Source organism: Chanos chanos, chromosome 13, assembly GCF_902362185.1.
Source record: "Chanos chanos chromosome 13, fChaCha1.1, whole genome shotgun sequence".
NCBI lineage: Eukaryota > Metazoa > Chordata > Actinopteri > Gonorynchiformes > Chanidae > Chanos > Chanos chanos.
In genome coordinates, this window is record NC_044507.1 from 13,998,288 (window position 1) to 14,014,565 (window position 16,278).

The 16,278-nt window shown below is 42.3% G+C and overlaps 1 protein-coding gene across 1 annotated transcript in view; it reads right to left on the bottom strand.

Annotated features, from left to right (window-relative positions):
• Positions 1-16,278, bottom strand: part of cep112 (centrosomal protein 112) — a 94,233-nt gene that overhangs the window by 75,068 nt on the left and 2,887 nt on the right. The window contains exons 4-7 of the mRNA XM_030790251.1: positions 11,480-11,564; positions 10,002-10,079; positions 7,581-7,628; positions 7,326-7,403 (exon numbers count right to left, since the gene is read on the bottom strand). Of these exons, the coding sequence (XP_030646111.1) occupies positions 7,326-7,403; positions 7,581-7,628; positions 10,002-10,079; positions 11,480-11,564 (289 nt within the window). The remainder of the gene's footprint in view (positions 1-7,325; positions 7,404-7,580; positions 7,629-10,001; positions 10,080-11,479; positions 11,565-16,278) is intronic.

Sequence of the window (16,278 nt, forward strand, 5' to 3'; positions counted from 1 at the left end):
GATGGATCCATGTTCATTAGCACTTCAATGCATTTCTGTTCTGTAAGCAAACATAGTAACCCAGAACAGACAACCAGCAGATGTACCGAGCTATAGTTTCAGTTACTCTGAAATGCTCACATCAATACTGGCAAAGCAGCATTGGACTGAATACAAATAAACTGTGATTAAACTCCCATCACCTAGATTGCACAGAACCACTTAATTCAGTTCAATATTTCTGGGATCAAAAGTTCAACAGTTTTCAGATGCAAGTTAGAACGCGAGTGCTCCATTAGGACCATAAGCTATGCAATCCACAGACTAAATACAAGCATGCACATTAACATACACACTTCACAGATATTACTACCCACACAGGTGATATAATGAAAGTGTCTCCTGCCCACAGACAGGTATCAATGTCCCAACATGTTATTGTCACTGGAAATTTCAGGGTTTTTTTTTTTTTCTTTCCTCGTCGCATTTCTGGTTCAACACAGGCACGTGTCATTTGGCAAGTGCAACGCTTATGAAGCACATGGTGGTGCTGATAGGGCCTGTGCTACTCTGTTTTCCTGCAGGCTCCCCTACCAGAACTGCCGGCGACAACTGTGGGACTCGTTCAGCAGTCTTATCAGATAACCTTCAGGCCAATGGATGTCACCTCCAAAGAAAAAGGGAGAGATAGAGAGAGAGAAGGTGCACAGCAAAAATGCTAGTCCACCACCACAGGGGCTGTGGGCTCAAATCCATGACTCTACAGTGCTGAAAACCTCCCAGAGGCCCATAAGAACACAACTGGCGACGTTCACTGATGGGAAGCTGGCAGGTGATCGAATCTCTTGTCACTGCAGCAGTGACTCCCATCGATTGGTTAGATTGCTGGATTAGAGGGTGAGCAGATCAGCGGGCGCATTTTACGATTTCCCAGAGAACCCTCCGCGGTCTGGTGAAAAGACGTGGTCAACAACTCCACATGTATCAGAAGGGACATGTGGTAGACGATGACTGTCTCCAGCCGACGTGGGCTTATGAGAGGGGTGGGGAGGCAGGTGCACGGTAATTGGTGACAAGTAAACTGGGGGGGAAAAAAGAAAGAGGGGGAAAATTCAGAGCTCCCCCAGCCGCAAACACTCTCCCATCAGATCCAGGCCCTGGCAGTAGCCGACTTTTAGCCTACTCACCCTGGACAGGAAAAAGCACTTTCACTGCTCTCCATCTCTAACATAACCTATTGCACTTACCGAAGAGTAAACATGAAACCCTACTCCAGATTAGCTGACTGATTACAGACGGTGTGAAAGTGTTCATTGATGTGCGGGCTTCCTTGTGAGATTTGCTCGGAATGTCTTTTACCCTCAGTTCATTATCTTCATCAAGAAATCAAGTCTGAGAAAGCTGAGAAATCAAGTCTCAAAAAAGGCCAAACGTAGCCCTAAAAGTCTAAATTTAAATTTAAGTTTAAATTTAATTTTTATTGCTCTGTCAGGACTATAGGAGCGACTACATTTGTACACTGCCAGAAATCCAGAGATCAAAGAATGCTGGTCAAGGGTTAAGCTTCACCTCATTGATCCTCATAGGAACATTTCTCCAGTGCATTTCACCTACTAAACTACTTAGGATACCATTATCTTAGTTAGGAAATTATGGAGGTTTAGTTCTCTTTTTCGGTTGACACTTGCGCCTTATTTAAGGTGCAACTAGCCCTTCTGCACAACATTAACACTGCTCATAAGATCTAAACATACATCAAATAAAAATAACAAATGTTTAGTCTCTACATGACGTTGTGATACCACACAAATATTTACACTTCCACAGCTGAAGACAACCCTGAAGACAGGGCAATGTATCTGACTTCTTTAAAAAAAAAAAAAAAAAGACAAAAATCAATATTTTCCATTTTTCAAATGATTCGTGGCAAGGCTGGGAACCATAGTCAGCTTTGAAAAATCCCGGCAACTTTCAGCATTCCATAAAAAATATGCTGATCAGTGAGCTGACTGAAAAAGCAATGGCCTGATTTTCTGCAACATCTTTATTAGCTGGCCTGGCTCACGCAGAACAGGAATGATCAAACCTAACAGAGCATCATACTAGAGCTTCATCACAAAGCACACTGCTAATTTCTAAATTTTTCCACAAATGCAGCCTCATCTCCTCATGAAAAGGCAGTTTCCAAAAGTCTAAAGCAAATGAATAAAAATAAGCAGATGACTGCAAAACAGTGGCTAGACCCTAGGGGGAGCACTTCACAACCACCCCTATAATAACCAATAGGAAAGGCTGAACATGCTTAATCATGTCACTTAGGCCATTACACAAATGATATTCTGTGGTATGAACACTATATAAGCTGACCTTAAACGCATGGCATGTTTTAACAAGGCACTGATGAAAATTTTGATATTTCAGTCGATTAGATTTCACATGGCTATACATTGGCTTTCATACATCATTGCTTGAATAAACTCTAAGCAGGTGAGATTGATTTAAACTGTCAGTACAAATGGACCAGAGAGTGTTTCTTCACCCTCCTACGACATCCAACTTCAACAAAAAAAAAAACAAAAAAAAAAAACACCATCACACTTAGCAACCTTAATCTGCCCTACTTCCACAAAGCCTTGAGAAACAAGCTCTTCTGTCTCTTGATTTGCTTCTCTGTGTTTCTTCTTGTGCAATCTTGGAGAGAGACCACAGGAGACCTGTCAGAGAGGAAGATTGCGCTGATTGAAGCGATGCATTCAAACAGATCCCAACAGCGCAGAGACACAGGTGGGCGGCACTTCTGTTAAACCTTCAAATGCACTTTATAAAAAAAAAAAAAGTTTGTCAAACTACATCTGTGGCATTTGAAACTTGTTTTATAAAGGCACTGCATAGGCGAGCACAAAACCTCTAAGTTCTGAGCTTTTTTTTTTTTTTTCTTCCCCTCTTTCTTTCTTTCTTTCTTTTTTCAGTCAGTGAAGCATGTGACATTGGTGCTTTAGCTCAGAGTTATACTCACAGAGACACCACGCTTTACATACCAGCCTCTTTATCGAGAGAGAGAAAGAGACTGATGAACACAGCATGAAGAAGGGAGGGTGAAATAGAGATAGAAAAAAAATGAAAAGGGAGAGAGAGGGAGAAGGTAAAGAGGGAGAGACAGAGGCAGATTGGAGCAGTTGTTCCATCTTCTCTGTAACCAGCATTGGTTTCACGCATTTCCTCGGGGAATGCTTTCACAAAATGTCTGCTAAGTTTTAGCAGCACATAACAAGGATGCGTCGTCGCTTGCTTCGACTGTGAACTAAAATACCCTGCTAGTTACTTTCTGCCGGGTTAACACAAACGTTTAGAGACATTAGACTGCAGATCTACATTTGATTGTGATAAAACCTTATCATTATAAGATAACTTGCTCCAGGGATACGGTCATATAAATATCTGACAAAACTGGAATATTTACATGTACTTCTTGTAAAGACATCAGAGTCATGATTAGAGTATGACAGCAAAGTGTTACAGAGAATTACAGTAAAGCAACAGCTCTGACTCTGTGATTAAGTGATAGGCTAATGACAGGATATGTGGGGGAGCTTCCTCATGTGGGTAAATAATCACATTTCAGTAATTAGCGTGATTTAACTCAACAGAACACTTTTCAATTCAAACCTGGGGAGAAAAAAAAAAAAAAAAAGCTTTTACCGCGGCATTATTATTTCAATCTTACCCTGCAGTGCAGGCGACAAGCCTAAAAAGAATTTCTTTTTTTTTTCTCTTTCTTTCTTTCTTTTTTTTTTTTTTAACTAATCATTAGACAATATGGTTCTACTGAGGCCATGCCAACCCTCAAAGTCCCCAAAGTCTGCTTTTGCAAGTCCTTAAAATAACAATTAAAACCACACAAGAACCCAGCAGTTCTTTACAATACACAAACCGCGCCGCTCCTCTTTACACATTCAAACAGTTATATAAGCCGCCCGGCCTCAATGAAAGATGGAGCGAGGAGCTAATCCCAAAGGATCTGTGTATTTCAGATACACTTCACCATTATGACTTTCAGAGATATCTCAATGCAAAGCGAAGCTGGGGCCATTACTGGCTGAATACATTAAACTCTAAACACGGAGCCTTAAGCACTGGCTGATGACTACAGCTCATGGAGATCTTTGACTAACGCAATGGAGCCAAGACTTCTCGTTCAACATCTGAAAATACAAGTTCCTAACTATGTCCTCAAACTGTGAGCTTCATTTACACAAAAACAGACATTCAGAAGCCAGACGAGTAAATAATTCTTAAGAAATTGCAGTGTCGTTTATGCAAATCATTCGATTTATTTTAAGAAATTTCCATAAGATATGTTAGAGTTCCCGTGTGCGCGGTCTGGAGCTCTGACGGATCTGGTAAGTGACGACTGCTGCGTGAGCTGCTGATTGGTTAATCTTTCTCAGCTTAACAACATGTGGCAAAGATCAGGAGAGTGCGGCATAATTTCCCATTCTGCTTTGAGCTCAGGGAAGTGAGGTCACTCTCAAAGCCCAGTTTGACCACACCAATGAGAGAAGGGGCGCGATGATTGCTTTAAAGGCTTACTGGAATCGCAGTTTGCAATCAGATGTCTCCATTTGATTCTGAGAGTAACGGTGACATCTGTAGACTGATGTCTTGCACAAACTGTTGAGTTGTAGGACAGTGGCTTAGACACAATGCTCCTTCTAATACACTCTGAATAGATGAGTTGACAGACTGTACCCTGATATCTTTTCGATGCAGAATTCTGGCTGTGCCCAGCCCTAGACCTCTGAGTTTATACTCATCACCAAAGCATGTACTCTGGTCCACTTACAAGCCTCACATAATAAATTCTCTTTTACTGACTTTGACCGTTACTGATTGACTAACAATTCTATGAAAAATGTGGTTTTTCTGGCTATTCCGAGAAATCGAGATGTTCGCCGCATACTATGATGCTTCGTAGCTAGAAACTGTTTGATGCTCCAATAAAGCTATTTATAAAATCGGTTTATTATTCACTCCATAAGCATGACATGAAAGACAGTGAGTATTTATCTAATGCTGGAAAATGGACGGACTATTCCATGCCAGTAATCCCTGCCACATCCTTCTCTTTCATGTATCTGCACATTGCCATGGCCCCAGGGCTTCAGAGAAAGGCAGATGAAGAGCTGCCATTGAGGCACATCTGTGAGAGAGGAGACGTGGGAGGAACCCCACACACACACACACAGTCTTCCTTTGCAGGACTAGATAAAGTCAGACACTTCCTCCATATACATCATCCCCAAGGCAAAAAGGAAACCATACCCCAATAAATAAAAAAAACCCCTAAAAACCAGTAATAAAGACAAGTATGAGCAAAAATAGCACTGGTCTGAAAAATTAGGTCTAACGCTCATTAGTTTTTTTCTGTACTCTGTGATCTGCAGTTTTAGTGGATAATTTGGGACTAGTGAACAAAGGTAGGGAGGGATGGCAGTTTTTCCTGCCTTTCTCTTGAGGGACGTGCGTAGTACGCAGGAAAGATGAAGGATCAGAGAAGATGTCCTGCTGGGAACACCTGCAGACGCTGATCACTCTCTCCGATGCATCGCAGGATCCAAAAATCCACTTAATGAACACAAACGAAAGCTTTTATATTTCTAAATGGCACTAATTGGTAAGACACAGCTTTTGAGAGGCCGCTTAAATAGCTTAAAATACTGAGGTCAGTGATATGCATAAGATACGGGAATAATACACGGAAGCTCAAGACTGACTCCTATGCTGAGCAAACGGATCTCTCAATTTCATTCATTTAAATAAAAAGAAATGCTAGACAGTCAGATCGCATGGCCAGATGTAAGTTGCGTGGTTATTTAAATTGTGTGTGTGTGTGTATGTATACAACATTCATACTATTGTGACTTCACAAGAAACCATAGCCCTCTCTCCATACATACAGAGCACACCTGCTTCAGACTGAGAATGAGCGAGGGAGAGGAAATTAGCATGGTTAATTCAGCCGGCAGGTCTTGTGCAAGCGAGAAAGAGAGAAAGAGAGAGAGGGAGAAAAAAAAAGACACAGCAGAAAAATCCAGAGGGGTGAATGAGAGTGAAACCATCTTTAGTGTGGTCTTTTGGCAGAGATGACACCGAAAATGAGTAAAGGAAACAAACCACAGGACTGTAACTTCACTCTTCCTCATCTTCCTCCTCTGCTGTCTTTTCAATCACAGGCAGTAAAAAAAAAAAAAAAAAAGCCATGAGGCATTTCCTCTCATGAAAGCCCTGTGCCTTCTGAGGAACCCTCCAATCACCTCTTCACTCTTATTGAGGAACATTTCTCTTCCCTCTTTTTCAAGGGAAAAAAAAAAAAAAAACCCTCCAGAGAGTTGTTGGCTCTTGTTTCCTGGCATATGTATAGACGCGCTACGCGGCTTACGCTCATGTTATGTGTTTACGCATTTCAGCTAATCGTCATGTACCTAAATCAAAGTGTACAGTTTTATGTCCTCCAGAGAACAGGACAGGAAAAGGTAATGTGGCTAAGCGTGCCCGCGTTCTATCCTTTCATCTAACACTTTAACAGCAGACAGCAACACTTATAGAGCGTTTAAACAGAATTAAGGAGCCATAAAGCTCGTGGCGGTTCCACTCTGTGTGCCGGTCAGACTGAATTACTGTAAGGATGAGCGTTCACTGATTCTCTGTAGGTCAAAAAAAAGCTGCCCTTTTGACTGAAGTTTATCTAATTGAGTACAGCACTTCCCAGAGGGAAGAGAGAGAAGGCGACGATGATTAAGCCAGGTCATGCTTGGTTTTATATTTAACAGTACCAGTCATGAGCAGAGAAATGACATCAAAGGAGCGCTTTCTGTATGCGGATTTTCAGCTTAAGCCCACATACGGGAAAAACTGTCATCACAAACGGGGGTTTTTTTTTTTTTTAGTCTCTTAAAAGGCCATTTGGGATCAGCGTCTTTTAAACAACACAGACCCGGGGAGAGGAGTTTGCTTAGGTGCGCTATGTTTACATCTAAACTCCTTTTCAGCACTTGCACTTTCTCCTTTGCTTGTTTAAAAAACATCCATCTATCATCTCTCATTTTATGAACTGTAAAATCTTGCCAGCTAATTAATCTCTACAAGCTGAAGGGTATCATTAAATTAAAGCTGTAGTCTCTCAGTGAATGATTATTGGAAAGAGGAAAGCATAGTGAAAAAGGGTTTTTTGGGGGGGGGGGGGGGGGGGGGGGGGGGATAACGCACAACACACAACTGAATCACTGAAACGTATTGTTAGCCTTTTTTGATAGCAGTGGTGAGTCATACAGTGTATTGGTGCCTACCTTCTTATCTAGTTTGGGAAGTGGGGTTTGTTCATCACAAAGGGTGCTATTTTTTCCCAAGCTTGATTTGGGGTAAATCTATTGAAATGAGAGAGAGAGGGGGAGAGAGAGAGAGAGAGAGAGAGAGAGAGAGAGAGAGAGAGAGAGAGAGAGAGAGAGAGTGTGCAAGGGGAAGAGAGAAAGAAGCAGATGAGGAGGAGGGATCAAAGGCAACTCTTTTCCTGGCCCTTGTCACTGGGGAGTCTGTGCACTTACCGGAGACAGGGGGATAGGGTTCTCGTGCAAATACCTGGGGTTTTCGATCTGCAAAAATAAAACAATGCAACAACCCCTTACTCTCCTCCTTTTTTTTTTTTTTGGCGAGCCCTCTTTTCCCCTTACACCCCACCCCCATCGACCATCCTCCTTTCATTTGTCATAAACAATGTAGAAAAACTTCAAAGGGTGTCACTTAAATACATGCTCTTCCCCAAACTCTGACTGTTTACAGAGAAGACTACCTCAGGCCACATCAAGGCATTGTGTGAGGTTAAACCATTTCCGTTTCTTTTTTAAACTTTTTTTCTCTTCCTCTCCATTTTGTCAACAAACCCCATAATCTGTAAGCAACTGGAGTGTGTTCATTGGCTGGGCACAGACAGATGTATACACAGTGTTTCAGCAAACAGCTCCAGTGTGCTTGTATGTATGTATGAAAAAGGACTTCAAATAGCAGAGGATTAATGATTTAAAAGTCAAAGTACTCAAAGTACCGTTTAAAGGGCCTAAATAGAGAGATTAGTACACTGATATTTATTTATCAGCAGTCATTTACTGTGGAAAAGCAGTTAGATATTGCTTAAGTCATTGATCGCCCTGTAAAAGAATGCTAAAATTCTCATACTCACATGTTGACAACCAAAATGTATCCTCTCAAAATCTCTCTCTCTCTCTCATGTGTTATGATTAGCTTCAAACATGCGTCTATTATGACAGATTAAACATTCAGATCAGAGCCATTTGAAGAGCCTTTTGTTAAGACACGGCTGAAATCCTCCCCCTCCAGATCTAGCCGTGCTGTTCAGCGTGAACTTTAAACACTGGTTGCTGGCAGTGTATCGCGTCCCCAGGCTAACTGCGTAGCATATGTGTGGTGTGGTGAGGGGATTTGGCAGGCCTATATGGTAAAGTCAGCATTATCACTGAGAATTTCCAGACATTAAAACACACACACTCACACACACACACACACACGCAAGCTTGCAAAAACATCTTTGTCGCGGTGGCCCTAAGAAGTATGCGCTGCCCCGCCGCTCCGCCGCGCCTGCCAAGTGTATCTGTCCCCAGTTGTCTCACATGAAAGTGTAAAGATGAGAGACCCACAGCCTGTGACAGACTAAACTGTCTGCCTGGCACTGCCACCCATGTCATTCATCATCCCACATTGGATGAGACAACCAGAGAGAGAGAGAGAGAGAGAGAGAGAGACGGGGAGAGAGATTTCCAGAGTATCCATTATCAGTGTTATGAATGAAACCATTCCCCCGACCCTGACCCCTGAACGTGGGATAGAATCTCTGCACGTTACACACACAGTGAATCTACTGCTCTGACTTCTTCGTTTGGAAGGGAGATAAACCGAGAGCCGTTTCTTTAGGTGCAAACGGCCTTCCTAAGAAAACGATTCTTATCTAAAAAAAAAATAAATAAAAAATAACAAAAAACAAATCTATGGACTGGATCGATACAGATATATGGAGGATATTCCGCCTTTGTGTGAGAGTTCCTCTAAAAGCACGCGGCACACAAATAAATAAATACTTAGCATGTACTTGTCGCTACAGCTGATCTCTCTTCCTAGACTTTGGAGAGCTTGGTGATAAAGCTCACATCAGAAAGAGGCTGTTGCCAAGCAGCAGTTTCTTATCAGGCCGTCTCCAATGCGCGGAGAGGTGCTGAGCTTCACGTCCATGCCTGATGAAGCTGAAGATTACTCCAGCATGAGGAGAGACCAGGGACCCGTGTGGGGCCCGCAACACAGGTAAACACAGCGGTGAGCGAAATCAAGGGCCGTTACTTATCAAAACTCAACCCACCACACTTCACCCGCCGATAAGAGCGAAAGGACATCTGTGTGTGTTTCCTGGAGTCCACCCTACAGCAAAGCCCTCATGTTCCCTCCATTAAGCCTTAACTTTGGGCTCAGCAAGAGAGAAGGGAAAAGTACTGAGCGATTTTGTGAACTTAAGGTAATATCAGAGCACTTTCCAACAGTTAACGGGTAACTTTTGACAAGAAGCTTTTGCCGACCGAAGTTGAGATACACTTAAAACTCTAAATGTAGATGTCTCCAGCGACAATAAAAAGAAATACTGTTACTGTTAATGCAATGCAACCAAATTTCGATTTGATTCAAACAGTGAGACTAACTGCATTCAGTCAGGGATTGCAATTATTGAACTGACCTTATACATCACTAAAGCACATCCACCGCTGAGGTGCGGTTCACCTGTTTCAATATTAGATTCAAGGCTATTTTAAGTGGAAAAGTGAGTCTATTCAAGGTACTGAACTTTATTTTACGATCCTCTATAAAACCGTACATGGCATTATCTATGGACGTATTGAATAAAAACATATATACACATTTCAATTCAAGGTACTTCAGTATGTGCCTGAGAAGTCCAGAAGAATTACCCCAAGGTTCCAGCTGTTGAGGCGTGCCTCAAAGTCACTGTCATCAAGTGAAGAGGGTGATTTTCTCTGACCATCAGTCTGGAAGAGAAAGGCACGAGAAAGAGAGAGAGAGAACAAAGTAAAGTCACCTGCCTTCTGTCAGTAGCGACAGAGTTCTGTCTGTTAGAATTAAGAGAAAGGTTTGGTTTCTGTTGGTCGCAGGTCAAGTCCAACAGAGGCACACAGAAGTTGGAAGAACTAATCTATACATTTAAGGACTTTCTAGTGTACAATACCACCCGCATTCAATGGAGCATTACACAACACTGTCTGTCACCAGTCTGGTGCTGTCATTCTTCAATGAGGTTTGATCTTTGAGTTTAGATCTTTGAGTTTAAGAATTGTTTTGCTCTTTAAAGTGTAGGTCGACAGGGCCTCTCAGACAGGACCATCTGAGAACACTGGGACCAAGAACGCGCCAGATGTTTGGCCGTTCCGCACCATTTCCGCGTTTTCCCCTTTTCAAGCGGTAAATTCCACAGGAGGGTCGCTGGCTCCCCTGCTTTGTTTTCGGAGGCCACTCTTCCCTTACACGGTCGCCAGATTTAAAAAGCTGTATACTATCTCATCACTGGAAGGGTCGTGTTGATCTAAAGTCACCTCGCCAAGTTCAGGTTTGCCCCTCGCAGGCTTATGAAAGAGAAAAAGGGAAATTTTCAATAAAAGACCCTGCAATTCAAGGACATGGATAGCCGTCAAAGTTAATAGAAACAAACAGTTCTTACGGTGCCAATGCTGACACATCGCATTCCATTCACATCAGGATATGTGAATGGAAATACCACGTGTGATTAAAAATGACCTGCTCCAATATGGTACGCATTAGGGACCTACACACTATCAGCAGCCCTGAGGAATGAAAAGTATGTACACTTTGCATGCAGGTTTTTTTTTTCCTAAGAGGTCACAAAGCACGGTGGGGAACCATTTAAACGACTTGATGTTGAAATACGAATATAAGTGTACAATATATGGCTTCAGATCATGGCAGGAATAAACCACGCCAACACCTGAAATCTAAAACCAACTGGAATATCAGACAGGGATCGCCTAACTTCAGTAGAGTGCGCAAGGGTACAGCATCCCTCGCTGTGTGTCTGAGAAACAATGAGGCAAAGATTGAGCTAATCCCCGCGTTGGTAACCTCTCGCTGTTTCCAGTCTTAATGACACTAATGTTAACGTCTTCAAATTCAGACGTCTGGCTCAGTGGAATGCTTTAGCTGCCCGCTGATAGAGTTGTTTTAAGACGAGAACAAGATGGTGGAGACAAAAAAAAAATGGTGAAAATGTCCTTTAGTGAACTGGGTCAGGGTCTGGTCTCCACTAACTGACACTGAATTGATGCTTGAACTGAGAGTGTGTGTGTGTGTGTGTGTGTGTGTGTGTGTGTGTGTGTGTGTGTGCGTGTGTGTGTGTGTGTGAAGACTGGACGCTCACCGTCCTGTCCTCCTTGGCAGGTTGTTTGCGCGGACTTGAGGCCAAGGGTTTGGCTGGAGATTTGTCACTGTACAAATGCCTCTGCCTGTGAAAAGGAACGAAAGAAAAGGAGACAGAAAAAAAGAGCAAGAGTTCAGAATGTTAGGAATTCTGCTTTTGTTGCCCACAGAATAGGGGTAGAGATAGAAATCATATTTTTTTTCCCCCCCTTTATTTATTTATATTTTTTTTAACTTTACATGCATTATGAAAGAAGAAAGGAGAAGACACAAAAAACAATCAGGACAAAGAGTCTGGCTCTTTCAGTATCACTGACAGCTTACAGCATGGCCGAAGTTGCTTACATAACGATCCTATATGTTTCCAATACAAATTCCACAGCCGAACGTCCATTTACTTTGATGTCTCTGATGTCAATGGGTCTCTCAGTTCTAACCGTCCTGCACATGTGGGAGATCTACATCAAAGACTCCTATATGCATATAGTATAAACAGCGTGTACTCTACCGTGTGTCTCTGTAGAACCTGCTTTAGGCCTCTTGACTAACAATTAAATACACTGGTCTCCATTTACAATGATGAACATCAGGCCTGGAGTGAATTCAGTCAATCTGATCCATGTGGAATACATATCAGTTTAATGACGTTTGCATATTTTTCTGGTTCAGAGAGTGCATTCCTTTTCATTAATACAGACAGAGCTTTTTTCTTTTTTTCTCATCCTGTAAATTAATTCCACATTCAACAGACGTGCTGTGGCCATCGATGGGAGAGACACTTATGCTTCTCTGACACGAAACTACTGATTTAGACAGCCATGGCAAATTTGTTTTGCAGACTAATTAAGAACATGTACTTGAGCTAATTAGGAATGCTTAACGCTAACTTCTACTAATTTGAATAATCCTCAGTTAGGCAAATCAAGATGAGCGGGTGGAAGGGGGCAGATATAACCACACAGAACTATCACTGCATACAGGATAGCCATGTTCCCTGCTGTCTGATTTGAAAGAATTTGTTCCATCATAGTCTAATATACCATACACAGAAATCCACTATAAGACAGAATTTTCCACCAACCACAGTTTGTAGTCAAATAAACACAGGCATATAAAACGCCATGAAGGGAATGAACTGTTATCATTTATCCCAGCCAGTAGAGGGCACTATTCTCCCTCACACACACTATTATTACATCTTCATTGACAGGTTTGAACATTTAAAAACACTGAAGATGATGATGACAATAAATAAAATAAATGGAAAAGGATGAAATATCCTCATATATATATATATATATATATATATATATATATATAAATGAACGTTAATAGGCAATAACTAGCGAGTCATCTGACAAGGTTGACATGCGTACATGAATAGAAACAGCACACCTATAGCACATGCACACATATGTTCTACACACACACACAAAGACTTTGAGCTGCAGATGAGGGTCTGTCATTGTGATTGGTGACTGGCTATTAGCAGGTGGACAAAGATAATTGAATCAGATGTGAGGAGGGTTTGAAGCAAATGAGATCAAAGCGTTCAGAGAAGGCAGGTCTACGGAGGAGTGCCAAGGTGCCGGTGCCGGGGGCCGGCGGGGGGGGCTTGATGAAAGCTTCCTGACGTGAACGTGCAGCGGGCTGACCTCCAGGTGCTCTTTTATTGGACCCAGGCTTCACTCGCAGGCTCGGCGAGAAAACGGGGGTCAGCCCAGGGGGCACAGATGATTCCCCGTCTACTCCAACACAACAGCACCTGAAGGCCCAGTCAGACCTTAAACACACTGCGTACTTGACTTTTGGGGGGCCCAAGTACTCGCAAATGAACACACCTGAATCCCCCAGTTAGCAGAACTGCTGTTGTCTCACTCGGCAAGAAGCGGACGTTAATTTAGCGTTCTCTTATGCTCTCTGGACACAGATGGCAAACGTGAGAGAGGGTTAAAAGAAAGGAAAAAGAGAGAGAGAGAGAGAGAGAGAGAGAGAGAGAGAGAGAGCGAGAGGGGCCGTGGGGGAGTGGAGATGAAAGTCAGTGGGGGGAGGTTCACATGAGAAAGTCTGAATTACGACAATTACCAAAACCACATATTTATCAAACCACCTCCTCTTGGGGTGGGGGGGCAGGGGGGTGGAGGGCTAAAATCCCCTAGTTTTCATAAATGAGCACCAATCATACACATGCTGAGTCAGCGTTTGGAAAGCTATGAGCTTCAAGTCAACTTTTCACCCACTTTTTTTTTTTTTTTGCTGTTCTCATGTCTTATACTTACAATCCAAGAATAACAAACAGTGTGTCAGCACAGACGAGCATGTTTAAGCTTAGTCTGTAAGTGGCATGTGAGTGCCTGGAATCAGCACGTAGGCAGTATGGAAAGCAGTGCTATTTGACCTCCTCACCTTACGGAGCTTTTACCCGTTTCCCATGAGGAGCACGGGAGAAAGGGCTCATATTAGGTAAACATCACCATCTGGTGGCCACATCGGGAACTCTCAGGAGACACAGTAAATGCGACTGTTTGATGCTTGTTTGCTTTTTCTGTGTTGTCTCCCGTGTGAAACAACATTAATGTGAAATCAGAGTGTATTTATATCTAAATGTACACAAACACACACCCCAACTCTAATTTGTGCACTATATTTAGTCTTGATGTGAATTTGTTCTGTTCTAATTTAATTTTCTAACTAAATTAAAAAATGAAGAACTGATTTTTACTTAAGAGTTAAACATGACTAATACAGGCGTAGTTGACCTCACATTCATTCTGATGGGAGTTTTAAAGTGAGACTATAAAACCCGCTAGTGAATACACCTGAGCCTTTTTTCTTCTTTTACACGCAAAAAAAAACAATACACGAAACATGGAAAATGAGCTTCTTAAGTTCAAGTATATTTAATGATTCACAGAAACAGGCAGTCATTTATTCATCTCTTTTTCAAATACGAAAAATGTCAGAAAAGTTCAGCATATAACTGACACTCACTCACACACACACACACACACACACACACACACACAAAAAAAGAGAGCCTTCCTGGCAGTTTGGCCACTTCTCGTAACACCACCTCACCTCTTCCCACAGCAGCGGTGAGAGCAAGAAGGCCAAAATCCCCCGTCAGTACCTGACTGACGGGCAGTGATACAGATCAAACACAGCCACATCACAAGAGAGCCGGGCGAAGAGGACCGTACTTTTAATCTCATCTAAATGAGAGTGGCACATAAAAGGCATGGCAGTAATTTTCTCCAGCAGGACTTCAGCTTGTGATCTAAATGCCTTTAATGGCCTTATCCAAATCAGACCCACTTCAAGCACGGATCCGCTGGTCCCGGCTTTCAGCTGCAGGAGGCTAGCTACACATACACCACTCTCAGTTTTTTGTTGCCGAGCGCTCGGAGAGAAATAAGAGATATCAGAGGGACCTGATTTCTGACGGGGGTAGTTTAAATTTATACCTTCTCTGACCATGATACTCTTCCAAACTTTTATCTGCCCATGATTCTCAAAACATTTCTTCAGTTCGCTCATTAGCTGTGAATAAGCTCTAGTGCTAGCATTTTTGCACCATTCCTATGCAGCTGTCAGTTTTTGTGACAGTGTGACAGATTGCTCATTAATGCAAGACATACTACAAAGATACCATTTGAAAGCCTTGATTGGCCTGAACTGGAAAAGGCCATGGCCAAATTAACATGCTCAAAAACCTTTGCTGCTAATATTTGACATTGGCAGTGGACTGGATTGAACTGCCTAATGAAGGGCCGGCCAGTGCAGCACTTTGTGATTTTTGGCTCTCGGTTCTAAGTTGGAGTGGTTTTGGGGAATGCTTTTATCTGCAGTGAGTGACATAATTAAAGATGAGGCAACCCATCACTGAACTGTGGCGCAACAGCAGTAGAGAAAACATGCAAATGTACAAAAAAAAAAGTTCAACTATTTTTCATGAATGTTCTCCATTTCACTCTAAGGACATGAAACAAATGCACGTTTGAAATATAAAGACAAACTTGTACCTACAGGCTGCAGGAATGGCATCTAGAGGGAGAGATCTGAATTGCTTTACTAGACAGTGAGGAGACATTATTTCAGAAATGTGTGTATGCGTGTGTGTGTGTGTGTGGGGGGGGGGGGGGGGGGGGGTAGATGAATCTATGCACTTGTTACAGTTTAGTAAAAGGCATCACTGATGGCTTAATAGGATTCAGGCTGACTTCAGAGAGTATGCTAGTTTGGTCGATTGCAGCGTGCAATATGGCAGAAAACCTTGCAATTAAGCTTAGCTCCTCCCTGGTTTCCTCTGCCCGCAGCAGGATCCAACTCCTCATCACTCATGTCAATAAACATGAACCACGAGGAATGGAGCACACACCACTTACTTCAAACTTGGCAAGAAAAGGCAACCTGTTAAAAGATTGATGGTTTCATTTGTTAAATTGTGGAGAGTGGCTGCCAGAGAGGACAGTTTATGGCCAAGTGGGAGTGATAACAGAAAAACCATGAGAGTCTCCCCAAACATACCAGGATTGAGACAAATCCTTAAAAGTGCACCTTTTTTTTTTCAAACTATATATGTAAAGGGAAGACAAAGGTGTTGAGATCAAGAAAAAAAACCCCCTACATTTTAAGAACTGTCGGTTAGGTTTCTTATAGGGGTAAAGAAGACACTCAAGAATTTGAGAGCTAAAACTGCAAGCGTCACTTAGAATAAACAAATAAACGGAAAACCAGTGTATCCAAAACATGAGTGTCTGATTTAAGACTGTCAATCTCTCATACCCGATACACACCTGT